The 12,758-nt window shown below is 37.8% G+C and overlaps 6 protein-coding genes across 6 annotated transcripts; 3 read left to right on the forward strand and 3 right to left on the reverse strand.

The window, feature by feature from the left end:
- Positions 1 to 209: 209 nt before the first annotated feature.
- PHYBLDRAFT_111333 (hypothetical protein) lies at positions 210 to 1,543 on the forward strand (the record flags this gene model as incomplete). Its single annotated transcript, XM_018428209.1, has 5 exons — positions 210 to 414; positions 479 to 643; positions 705 to 1,010; positions 1,097 to 1,246; positions 1,299 to 1,543. 5 exons carry the CDS (start codon positions 210 to 212, stop codon positions 1,541 to 1,543), a joined length of 1,071 nt encoding a protein of 356 aa, XP_018293096.1.
- Positions 1,544 to 1,699: 156 nt separating this feature from the next.
- PHYBLDRAFT_144411 (hypothetical protein) lies at positions 1,700 to 2,039 on the reverse strand (the record flags this gene model as incomplete). Its single annotated transcript, XM_018431218.1, has 2 exons — positions 1,700 to 1,711; positions 1,797 to 2,039. 2 exons carry the CDS (start codon positions 2,037 to 2,039, stop codon positions 1,700 to 1,702), a joined length of 255 nt encoding a protein of 84 aa, XP_018293097.1.
- A 1,062-nt stretch (positions 2,040 to 3,101) lies between these two features.
- On the forward strand, positions 3,102 to 4,899 carry PHYBLDRAFT_111381 (hypothetical protein; the record flags this gene model as incomplete). The annotated part of the gene is made up of 6 exons (XM_018428212.1): positions 3,102 to 3,230; positions 3,286 to 3,355; positions 3,426 to 3,621; positions 3,757 to 4,218; positions 4,275 to 4,470; positions 4,648 to 4,899. 6 exons carry the CDS (start codon positions 3,102 to 3,104, stop codon positions 4,897 to 4,899), a joined length of 1,305 nt encoding a protein of 434 aa, XP_018293098.1.
- Positions 4,900 to 5,381: 482 nt separating this feature from the next.
- PHYBLDRAFT_111658 (hypothetical protein) lies at positions 5,382 to 5,767 on the reverse strand (the record flags this gene model as incomplete). The annotated part of the gene is made up of 2 exons (XM_018428225.1): positions 5,382 to 5,587; positions 5,686 to 5,767. Coding segments are annotated over 2 exons (288 nt in total), but the record flags the coding sequence as incomplete, so codon positions are not given.
- A 2,003-nt stretch (positions 5,768 to 7,770) lies between these two features.
- PHYBLDRAFT_144414 (hypothetical protein) lies at positions 7,771 to 9,618 on the forward strand (the record flags this gene model as incomplete). The annotated part of the gene is made up of 1 exon (XM_018431219.1): positions 7,771 to 9,618. One exon carries the CDS (start codon positions 7,771 to 7,773, stop codon positions 9,616 to 9,618), a length of 1,848 nt encoding a protein of 615 aa, XP_018293100.1.
- A 446-nt stretch (positions 9,619 to 10,064) lies between these two features.
- On the reverse strand, positions 10,065 to 11,512 carry PHYBLDRAFT_88929 (CYP509 protein; the record flags this gene model as incomplete). The annotated part of the gene is made up of 4 exons (XM_018443703.1): positions 10,065 to 10,180; positions 10,236 to 10,743; positions 10,795 to 11,120; positions 11,182 to 11,512. Coding segments are annotated over 4 exons (1,281 nt in total), but the record flags the coding sequence as incomplete, so codon positions are not given.
- Positions 11,513 to 12,758: the final 1,246 nt, after the last annotated feature.

Below are 12,758 nucleotides of genomic sequence, written 5' to 3' on the forward strand. Positions count from 1 at the left end.
TGTGCATCAAATCGATTTTTATTTTCGAACCAAATGTATTTTTTTTCACCAATAATTTCCGGAAAGAGTGTATAGGTGGACATCTATAGGTAGTTTGTGAATGCCTTGTATCACTCTCTCAGCCACCATTTTCAATCGAAAAAGAAACACAGAATGAAGAGAAAATAACGCTTATCTAGAAGAATTCGACGGATCAGCTTTCTTACAAAATGTCCACCATTTCTTCTAAACAAAGCTCAAATATCGCCTCCGAAAATTCAGTAGACTCACTATGGTCATATCCTGACACACAAGGAGATACCCCTTCTCACCCATATCGTGCCCACACATCTACCCTTGTGGGAAATTTATTGTATGTTTTTGGTGGTGGAAACATACCTAGCAACTCCAATGAACTTCATATTCTCAATATGGGTAAGTGTATTGATTTCTTTTGCCTTGAATTAGTCTACATTAAACTAATATTGTTGCCCCAAAGACACAATGATTTGGTCAAATCCACCCACCTCTGGCCACATCCCTCCTCCCATGCGTGCTCACACAAGCACTCTGGTCGAGCACTCTATTGGACCCCCTTCAATCTATATATTTGGTGGTGGATATAACGATACCTATTATAATGATGTCTACATATTGAACACAGGTATGAATTAATTTACATCAATGTTCGTATGAAAGAATCGTGCATTCAATATGGCCTGTAGAGACTCTTTGTTGGCTAAAGCCAGCAATGGAAGGTACAATTCCATCTGGCCGACGCTCACATTCGGCCGTTCTATGGCGAAACTCTATTGTAATTGTTGGTGGAGGGAATGGTGTGAGTGCTCTCGGAGATGTGTATATGCTGGATTTGTCAAGGCCAATTTTGAGATGGTCCCAATTAGAGATAGGTGGATCACATCCAAGTCCTCGTGGTTATGCCGCCAGTATACTTGTCAAAAACAAAATATTGTTTTATGGCGGTACAAACGGGCACAAGTGTCTTTCTGATTTACCTCTTCTAGACCTTGGTACGATGCGAATGATATTTGACACTGGGTGATATATTGCTAGACTAAATCTATTTATTTATTTTCTCACTTTATTTGTACATAAGAGACAAAAGAATGGAGTTCATTAGGCCTAGTTACATCTGATGCCCCTCCCCGAATGGCACACACTGCAACTCGAGTAGGACCTTATGTATTATTTTTTGGTGGCTATGACGGACATGCGTATTCCAACATGGTCCAAGTCATGAACCTTGGTAATCAGACTTATTTATGTTTACATGGCTTTTAATCAAAGATTTTCTTTAGCTACAGCAACTGAAGGGCCGCCTTTTGCTTGTCCTGGAGGACCTAGTGCCCGTGCTTACCACACGACCGTATTTTATAACAAGAAGCTCTATATTCTTGGAGGGTTTGACGGACAGCAGGCTTTTGATGATATATATTGTCTCGATCTGAGCGAAAGTCCATATTTGGCTTGTCCGGCTCAAGCAGCAGGAAAGAAATCATTTGTTCATAAATTATGGGCGCGCATCTCCCATCCCCATCACTGAGCGGGTCTCCCTAGCACAAAGTACTAACTCGAGCATGTGTCTCAAATATCACCCTATTTATTTCAAGCGGATTCTTATATTCCTATATTTATACACTTCTTGAAAGAATACAAGAAAGCGTATAAATATATAAAAAGATCAGTATATATGATCTATTCACAAAGGGGTCTATTGAAATAAAGAAAAAGGAAAATAAAAATAAAAATGCAGATCAAAGCACTGTCTTTTGTCTCTTGGTGGTTTGTTCCTCCACCTTTTCTTCATTCTGCTCTTCTTCTTCTTCAGGTTCTTCTTCCTCGTCCTCCACGACATCATCCGCAGTTGCGGGCATATTACCGGCAGCCAGTCGTTGTGTAAGATATTGGTTGATATCTTTCTGGACAGCAATGATGGCTGCTGTCAGACCAGCCATCGAATCACTAGATTCTTGCGTGATTGTGGCTTCAAATTTCTTGGTGTCCGTTCCAGAGGTGGTGATTGCTGTAACCGAACTCATGATGACATGCTTCTAAATCTTTATTTTTTTTTTAAAAAAAAAGGCTCATTTATACTTCGTCATACAATGACAGTCACGCGATATTGATTCTTCTTTATAGTCAAAAGGTATAATTAGTATATATAAATATGTATATGTTTGATTGTAGATATTAGCGACTAGTGTGTCTGTAAAAAAAGATAATCGGCTGGACCAAGCTAAAGAAGAAGAATAAAAAAAAAAGAAGGTACAGATTATAGGGTAAGAGTAAATATGGTGTGAGATTTGTAGTATAATAGAGTGGGCAGGTTTGTGGGGATTTGGTATTCGACTCAGCTTTGTACTGCACTTTTCATATTGTATTGTATTTTTTTACACTATTTTTAAGTTAATTTGGCGTCCAATAAAAAAAAAATACTCTCTAAAGAAAGGAGTCAATGAGCTTAAGTACTTGACAGCCCCACTTGAAGATACACAACAGCTACCACGTATATTGATTACGGAATAAGGAGTAGCTTAATCAACTCAAATTGAAACAAAGAATAAAACTAATAGTAATCTTGAGACCATATTTGAATCTACACCAATAACAAAGCTAATTCGGTGCTCTTCTTTTGTAATACAAATTATCTTAAAATAAAAGCAATAAACTATAGTCATTGGTAATATTAAAATATAAATTGAGTCGTCTATTGTTAATTACATAGACAGGACATCCAAAAGTCTACAAGTAACAAGTTATGCGCCTCACTATATAGACAAACGGCTTTCTGTTTGCTCCTTTATTGTCCCTGAAAACATATTTGTACGTACATGCCTTTTTAGCGTAATTCACTTTGTCAAGCGCAAATGAATGCTTGACTGGTCGCAGATTCTATTTTTACTAGACGCAACAGATTTTGAACTGCGCAGGACATTGAAAAACACTGATAGAGATTTAGACTTCCTCTTTCTTTCCTGGCTTTGTCTTTCTTGTTTCTCGTCTACTCATCTTGTCTTGGCAACCCAATAAAAAAGTAAAAGTAAGCTTAAACCGCAAACATACATAAATGAACATTTTTCTCATATTGGCCACAGTATACCATGTCTCGTTTCGTCCGTGCCTCAAAATATCGTCACGTCTATGGCAGTGCAGCCAAGAGAGACGGCTGTTATGATAATATTCGTGTCAGTGCTAACGCGTGGGACACCAACATGGTCAAGCTGAACCCTGTAAGCAGACAAATCTACACAACAAAATACACAATTATTCATAAACACAACCTAGCTCTTCTTGTCTGTTAACTGGAATGCCTCGGGCGGTGGAGCCTTCGCTGTAATCCCCTTATCTACCGTGGGTAAGTAAATCGAACAATATTGCACAAATATACATTGCAGTGGTTTAACGTTAATTTTGTTCATTTATAGGCAAGTTGCCGGATAACTATCCGTTGTACAGAGGCCACACCGGTCCTGTATTGGACACTGACTTTAACCCCTTCAACGATTATGTAATCGCTTCTGGTGCTGAAGATGGCAAGGTGATGATCTGGGCAATTCCAGAGGTATATGAGGAAGATCTTGAGGAAGTTGCTCCTGTATCAAAACTCTCTGGACATGGCCGGTAAGAACATTAAAGAAACAAAATGGGTAGAGTGGGAAAGAGAGAGAGAGAGTGTGTGTGTGTGTGTGGTGCCCTAAATCAGCTGATGTAAACACAGAAAACAAACTCATCTCGTTTGTTCCGCATTTTTTTTAGCAAAGTTGGTCAGGTCCTATTCCACCCTGTGGCTGATAATGTTCTGGCTTCTGCCAGTACAGATCTGACCATTAAGCTGTGGGATATTGAGAAGGGTATTGAGAGACAACAAATCACCGGACACACCGAGATTATCCAGTCACTTGCATGGAACTATAACGGTTCTCTCCTTGCTACCACATGCAGAGACAAAAAGCTTCGTGTATTTGATGTTCGCAGTAATAAGATCGTCCAGGAAGGTCCTGGCCATCAAGGTGTCAAGGGCTCACGTGTGGTCTGGTTGGGTGAGACTGATCGCTTAGCCACCACAGGGTTTTCCCGTATGAGCGATCGTCAGCTCAACCTGTGGGACACCACTGACCTCTCCAAGCCTATCAAGACAGAATTCCTCGATACTTCTTCTGGTGTCCTGATGCCTTTCTATGATGCTGACACAAAGATGCTCTACCTTGCTGGCAAAGGGTAAGGTTGCACTGTGAGGCTAGTGTGTTTGTTTATTAATTGGTTGCTATTATAAGTGATGGTAACATTCGCTACTACGAGTACGAGAATGATGAGCTCTTCCCCTTGTCTGAGTTCAAGTCTGGAGATCCTCAACGCGGCATGGGATTCTTGCCCAAGCGTGGTGTGAATGTGGCTGATTGTGAGATTGCCAGGGCTTACAAGGTCGGAACCACTCTTATTGAACCTATCTCTTTTACTGTTCCCCGAAAGGTAAGAATATATACATATATAGACTTTAGACAATTCCTTTTTTTGTTTTTTTTATATTCTTTGTTACTGTTACTACTTTTACTTTTATTTGAGTGTGTATGTATTTGTGGGTGTGTCTATATTCTTTGGTTTCATATACGTATATGTACATATTTATTAACTTCAATTCTCCTCAAGTCCGATGCATTCCAGTCCGATATCTTCCCTCCCACAATTGGTGACGAGCCCGCTCTTACTGCTGACGAATGGTTTGGCGGCAAGAACGCCAACCCTAAGCTCATTGACCTTGAGGCTGGTTTCTCTGTAAAGGAAAAGAAGGAGTTTGTTCCATCCGCTCCTGTCGAAGAACAGCAGGCCAAGAGCCCAACCACAACTATGCACGAAAAAGACGTAATATATATTTTCCAAAAAAAAGTGGGTGTTTTCTAAAACTTTATCCTTCATTAGTACCAAGAAGCCTACCATGAGCTGCGCAAAGAAAACGAAGACTTAAAGAACAGCTTGTCTCAAAGAGAGGTGAAGATCCGCATCCTTGAGATTGAATTGGAGAAGATGAAAGAGCAAATGGCCCAATTAAAGACAGAGGTCTCTTCTGAAGAAGGTCAATCACAGGAAAAAGTGGTAGAGAATATTGAGAGTGAGGCTAAGAAGGATGAGTCTGATTAAAGAAATTACAATGCCGTTTGAAGAAGGACCCTACTTTACACCATACACAAACGAGGAAACAAACATACAACCACACAAACACACACACATATATATATATACTCTTGAGAATACTCTAGTACAAGGAAATAAACCAGTCGGTTGTGCGATATTTGATATACCAAAACCTCATTACTACTTATTATGACATTCATTATACATTTATCAATAGTCTAAAATCAAAAAGAAAAAAAAAAGAGCATGCATTAGAGCCTCAATATTATTTGTTTTATTTTACTTATTTTCTTACCTGCCGCCCACCCATTTTCCTTGAGAAAGTCTTCGATAGCTTCTCGAAGTGAAAGGTTAGGTACAAGCTGGTTTTCTGTGCAAGAACGACGAGTTATAGGATCAAAATGACCATTTCTCTCAAAGTGATCCAAAAGTGACTGACGCTCATAGGTGATACCATCTAAAAGCAACAGAAATATCCATAAGCATGAAATGGTATACATAAAGTTTGAATAATAGAACTTTTATCAGATATTAGTATTATTATTATTTACTTACCAGGTGTAAATACTGGGTCATGCATTATATTAAATGAAATCTTGTCGAGATAGGCATCAGGTATTTCTCTTCTCTGTATTTTTGAAATGTTAAAGGTGTAATCTTTGACTGTAGTTTAATATTACCATTGTATTTTCCTTCGAATGTTCAAAGACTATTTGAATCTTGCTGAGTCGTTCATCCTAATCATGATTTAAGTATCGTGGTTTTGCAACATGGGGAATCTTACCGTGTAGTAATCCGCTTCTTCCTTTGCTTCTTCATTATCCCCAGCCTCTTTAAGCAATCTTTGTCGATCTGCTTCAATAAGGCCCTTAACATATCGGAGCAGCTCAGACTCGCGCTCGAGACGAACCGCCTCTTCATCATCCCATTTCTACCAATCGATATTTAATCTCTGATATTCACAAATACAGAATACTTACTCTTTTCCGTGCCATCAATAATGCCTGAAGAATGTCATTTACGTATTTCACTTTTTGCTGGATGGCTAGTGTGTAAGCTGCAAGACAAAAATTAAAGGTAGAACCATTAGAGATTTACTAGGAAGATATTATACCTCAAAGAAATGGGTTTATACAAATTATGTATTACCTGTTTTAAGTTTGTTCAATGCTATGTTTCACCACAAATTAGTTCGGTTATTCCGTATTGCCACTAAACGCAAAGGACAAGGACTAACCTTCTGTATGCTGCTTCTTTTCAATCAGAGCTTGACCCAACTAAATTTGTATTCAGAAATTTCAGAATACCTTTTCTGTATATATATAGTAGTTTATTACGTACCAAATAATATGCCTTGACTAACAGTAATAATATTAATATATACATATATATGGAGTGAATAATAAAATAAGTGTTTTTTTATAGTAATCCAACTTGTGAGTTTGCTTGATACTTGTGGTCCAAGTTTTATTTACTTATTTATTTATTTACTATTTACCTGTTGTGTCATCTAATTCAATGGCTTTTCGGCAATCTCTTGTCACTTCATCATATTTTCCGAGCTGTCATTGCAAATAGATGAGCATCTTAAATTTTCAGTTAGCTAAGCCTTACCTTTGAATAGCAAAGTGCTCGGTTGGTATAATAAACACGTTCGGTTGAGTCTTTAATCTGATATTTTATAAGTATACGATTTATGGTTACATTGTCTTTCTTACAATGGCAGTTGAATATTCTTTGATAGCATCCTCATATCTATGCTCTGAAAAAAGCTTGTTTCCTGCACAATTTGACCATTAGTCTAAAGCAATTTGATGAGGTTTCACCACAAAGTGGTTTCAAGGTACCCAAGGCCTTGTGGTGTTCTGCTTCTGCTCTTGTCATTAGTAAGCAATGTCCTATTCTTTTTTTTTTCTGTTTGTGGAAAACTTAAAGAAGGGTCGTGACGTGCCTATCTTTTACTGAATTTCCCTCGTTCAATATCTCACTTTCGTAGTTTGGTCTCTTCTACTACACACCCTCCTACCCCTGCTTCTACCTTCTTTCTCTTTCTTATCAAAAGCAGGATTATATATTGGCTTGATGAGCTAACTCCTTGTCATTGGATTGCCATGGTATATTCTGATCTGATTAAAAAGAATAGTATCTTCCAACAACTTGGTAACTTATGATACACCACTAAATAAATCATCTGTAGCTGGCTTTCATATATTTTGAAGAGCTAATCCATGCAGATCTTTTCAGTGAATTTTAAGACAGCCTGAGCTGAGTATGTACTTTTAGTATGTACAATCTTAAATGTTACGATGTCATGATACAAGTATTTAAAGTGTATGTCTTTATGGGATACGTGGTATGATCAATGACCTGAAAAGGTTTCGTATTGTAGCCTATAAATAGCATTGTTAAATCATTATTCTTATTCTTACAAAGGATAACTCCAAAATAATAATATTATATAGTCTAAATTCTACATATTATTTTTTAGCACTTGTGTGGATAGTGGGTAAAGTACAGAAACTCTGAGACCATTAGGTAGCCAGTCGACTTTGCTTCTCCGTCCTTGGTTTATCTTCTACGCGCAAGTTTAGTCTTTCAACTACACGCGTGTTTCTTTCTTCTTATTCGAAATTGTACATAATGTCAGCATCAAAATTGTCATTAGAGATCATTCTTTTGGTAGGAAGTTTTCTTTCTAAAGAAGACAGATTAGCATGCACCACCGTTTGCAAATCATGGGCCGAAGGTTTTACAAAGAGTCTCTGGAGCGTCATTCTGCCTACAACTGATGAAGCGTTTAAAAGCCTATGCAACGTACTCAGCAGCAAAGAAGGGCAGAACAAGGATTATAGTTACGTAAAGGAGCTGGTATTTCCAGCTGACCTCAAGCCTACTATAAAGGAAGTTGAATTACTTCAAAAACATTTCAAGAACCTACAAACCATCATATTGGGGTGCGACTTTGAGGGTGACAATTGCTTTAACAAAAGAATTGACTGGAAACCGTGGAGCAAAATCAAGTCCTTGACTATCAACGAACGCTACAGAGAGTCATCAGAGAAAATGTCAGACCTTCTGGACGTTTTGTCTTTAATGACTGATTTGGAAGACTTTAATCTCTTGCGTCCGGATATGTACCCCGTAAGCTTGCAAGACGTCGATGCAATCCCCGACCGGTTACCCAATCTCAAGACCATAATGCTTTCCTGTAATTTAGCCCAGCTCCATGCAAAAGATATCCCATATCTAGAAAAAGTTCAGCGAGGCAGAGAAGTCATAGAGATCTGTGTCTGTGTCACATTGATCGATTTCCGGTGGATGTACTATTTCTTACGCAAATACAAAAAATTTGGAGACTTTAATATCTCATTCCCGGATGATATTAAGAGGAAGAGGCTTCATAACGATGAAATTATTCACATGATCAAGGATGCCAAAGATGAGGTTTCCAAGGATACAACATACTTGGTTGTTTATGAAAGAACTGATGGTCCAAGACTCAACAAGCTACTGATGGAATCTCTCCGGAAAGCTGGCGTAACCTATTCACACATTGCATATGTTACACCTAATGAAGTCGCGACCTATACAAACGGGCTTCAATTGAGTGACTTTTTCAAAAACGTTCCTAAAGACATCAAGGAAATACGCGTGGGCTTGACAGAAATGGAGAATTTTGTTCTGTTTTCAGAAGAGATGTGTGTATTTCCTTTACTGGAAAGCTTGGAGATCGGGACTGCTGTATGCGAATGCCCAGACCAGCTTCTTAGAACTTGCCCGAAACTGAAGGAATTGGACATAATCCTCCCATCTGGGTGCACGATAGACCTCGGGCTGAGCAGATCCCAGTTTCCGTTGGAGTCATTAACCGTAAACGCTGAATTTATTAGTGCCGAAAATTTGGATTTCTTCAACAAGAGATGTGGGAAACTCACCAAATTGGATCTTAGCGGGGTAGATCTTGTACCATATCCACTTTCAGACGATGGATCAAGCGTAGTCAACATTTCCAGACTGCACCTCAAGAGCTTAGACCTTAGTGTTAAAGAGATTTTTTTGCCTTTGAGTTCGATCAAGACTTACGAAGAAAATTGCGTTAAGCTCCATCTTATCTGTGTTGTCAGTATGAACGGTTACAAGGCGGGTCCAGTGAAAAGGAATGGAAAATCAGAAAGCGTCCTTTCAAACGATGTAGTGACAAGAAAGTGGTACCATATGTACCACAGCGACAGACAGCCAGACTCTATGTTTTATTATGCCACCTACAATATGCGAAAACTGAAGGAAGATGAAGTAGAATTTGTTGAGAACTATTACCGTAATTTCTCCAAAGAAGACATTGAACTTGAGGGAGCAGGAGACGCGGCTACTCTTACCGAAGATGAATATTTTGAAAAAGAGAATTGGAAAGACTCTCTGGAACGAGGTTTCCTTGAATTCCGGTGCGCCTCAGTGGATAAATTTGTAAGTCCTTACATGACCTATTGAAAGACTGATCTCGGTTATTCTTTTTTTCTGCAGGGATTTGCAAACACCATACAAGTGTTTATAAAAAAAAATTAAAAATTAAAACTAACTAGAAAATATAATATTCTTCCAAATAAAATAATAAATTTTCTGTGATTTTAATTACTTATATTTAATATGTGTAAAGTAACTGCTAATTACAAGGTAATATCAACTATATTGATAAGCTAATATGACTTACTGTTAAACGAAAAGTAACTTATTTGATATAAAAAAAAGGGGGGCTCAAAATTTGACTTTGATAACAATTCATGCTACCTTGTTTACAGAATTTTTGTATTTTGAACATCTTTTGCACACATATTCACTGCAAATATATTTTATTAAAACTCATAATTGTATACAGCTGGTCAATGGTAAAACCAAGCCTAAGAAGATTGGCAGTTTTATGTATATAGTGGTATTTAATATCTTCTCTTAAAGACAATATTGAGGTCATGGGCTACCATAACTCCGATCTTGGTGGCCTGAAGCATGTTCTTATGAATTGAGTCTTCTGGTAGTGACCAGGTGTATTTTCTCACTAATAAAATTACATGTATTAACATAAAATCTGCTTGAGTTTCGGATACACTTACACATCAAGGATAACATAACGCGTTGTTCGGCTAAACTAAAGTTCATTCCGATACATTGACGAGCTCCACTTCCAAATGGAATCCAGCACATCCCGGCGCCAGATAATCTTTCAGCCTCTCCTCCAGGTACGAATCTCTCGGGATTAAATTCTTCAGGATTGTGCCAAATAGTGGGATTGTGATGCAAGGCGTAAATGTCTGGCACAACTAATGCGCCCTTTGGAATAAAAACACCATCAAGTTCGGTATCTTCTGTAGATATACGAGTAATAGCTGAAACTGCAGGACTGTTCATACGAAGAGTTTCCTTAATTACCATATTGATGTAATCAATCTCTTTGGTTTGCTCAATGGTTGGGATTGTATCCTGATCTTCGCCAAGAATACTAATGGCCTCTTCTCTTGCTTTCTGTTGAATATCAGGGTTCTTGGCAAGATAGTATATAGTAAAAGACAGTGCATTTGCTGTTGTATCATGTCCGGCTACAAAAAAGGCACACAAATTGCTCTAGACAGATGTTTAAAATATTGCAAGGAAATTTGACATTTTTAGTTTTACCATGAGTTCCTGGTCAGATAAACTACCAGATCCTTCTTTTGAAGCCTCAATCAGGAGTGTCAAAAGATCTTTCTCGTTTTCTTGCAAATGGGGGTTTTTATTGTTTGATGCAATGTCTGCTCGTTTTTTAACGATAACATCATCAAGCATTTCTAGAAATGTATCGAGCTCACGATGGGTTCTCTGTCTTTTGGGGAACAGCCAAAGGAAGTTGGTTTCCAGGTTGGTGAAGAAAAACCAAAACGGGTCATTTACTCCGTTGCTTATATTCTTGTAGAGTTGGACCCAATTGTTAGTGGGGTCCTCAACTGCATTAAACCGGAATCCTGTTGTATGGATAGAAAGATATTAGAAAAAATGTTGCTTCCTATATGGCAGTATATTTACCAAAGCCAGCTTCTCCTATAACGTCCAAAGTCCATCGTTCCATAAGATCTGTTATATCCACAAGACTGTCTTGTTTGTCCATAACTTGAAACATTTTTTTGGCCATGTCTCCGAATAACTTGACCGGCAAGGATCGATGGAATGCTGGATTAGCAATCTTTCGCTGAGTCTTCCAGGAAGAGCCATTCGAAAATACAAGGTTAGGCCCACGCAAAAATCGAGAAATAATTGTATGCTCTGTTGTACGTATGACATCGGCCTTTGGAAATGCATCAATCTTTAGCATGATTTTCTTGATGGCTGCAGGGTTAGCTACAGCGACTTCCCATCCGAATATGCCAGGATGCTAATGGTTTTGTTAGAAATTATTGATAAAAAAAAGTACATATATATATAATATGTTGATTACTTACTGAAAATATTCCATTGGTATTCTTTTGGTTAATGATAGGAAACACAAAGGCTTCGTTATGCTCTGCAATTGATGTACTCTGTAAAAGAGATTTCAGGAAAGAGAAGTAAGGGATATAGGGAATGTGGCGAATGGCGCGAGGTGGACTAAATAGCTTGTCATAGGCCATGTAAAGCAAGACAATAGCAGCAGCAGAGGCAATGGCAGGCCCCCTTTTGTTGGTAAGAAATGTTGGTAGAAAGTATTTGATGTATATGTCTTTGATATAGCCCAGAGTAAATTTGGCACACTCGGATACTTGGTTGGAAATCATGTTTAAAGTGTAAGAGAATCAAGATGGTGATGAATTTGTTACCGATGCCAAAGATCTGGTATTTATAAGAAATCCTGGGGAAGCTATTTTGACAACCCGATAAACAATGCACCCGTCAAAATTCAAGAGCACCTCTTGTTTAGACTATGTATTGAAGGTAAGTATTATTAGATATATATCTATTCAAATCAAGGCATTACGATCAGTTCCTGACTTTACACTCTATTAATTTATTTTGACACTCACAAAGCATATTTCATTCAGTGTCTACTAATTTTTTTTTGATTTATTTAAGAGACACCACTTTTTGTAGCATAAATGTTATACGAGATCGAATTAGCATTTTCTAAATATGCAACTTATGTATTACAAATTGCTGAGTAAAATGTTACAAAATATACCCACATGCGAGTTTATGTATTTGATATGTTTTCTGGTATCTGGATTTTCTATTATTGTGTATTATAAATAAGTAACCTTTTCCTCTAGGAATAATAGAACCCAAGGCACTCGTGGTGATAGGGCATTTCTTGGAGTAGGCTTTCTAGTCTTCTAATTGATTTTATTTTCAAGTATAGATATCTAATCGTTCAGTACTCTGTACTGTAGCCGACCAATAAATAAAATAAAAATAAAAGGTTTCGATTATTGTGAGCTGCTGTGTCAAAGGGTGAGGCTCAGCTTGTGTACTTGTATAATCACAAGTTTAGCGTTTCTATCGTTTGTACCTTTGTTTTGTTCTCTTTTTGTTGTAGTATCATACGTAGACTTGCGCGCGCTATAACAAAATATCTACATCTAGTATCAAGTTCAATCGGTATAAATACCATTCAAACTTCTATTGAATAAAGG

Source organism: Phycomyces blakesleeanus (assembly GCF_001638985.1).
Source record: "Phycomyces blakesleeanus NRRL 1555(-) unplaced genomic scaffold PHYBLscaffold_8, whole genome shotgun sequence".
In the NCBI taxonomy this organism is placed as follows: Eukaryota; Fungi; Mucoromycota; class Mucoromycetes; order Mucorales; family Phycomycetaceae; genus Phycomyces; species Phycomyces blakesleeanus.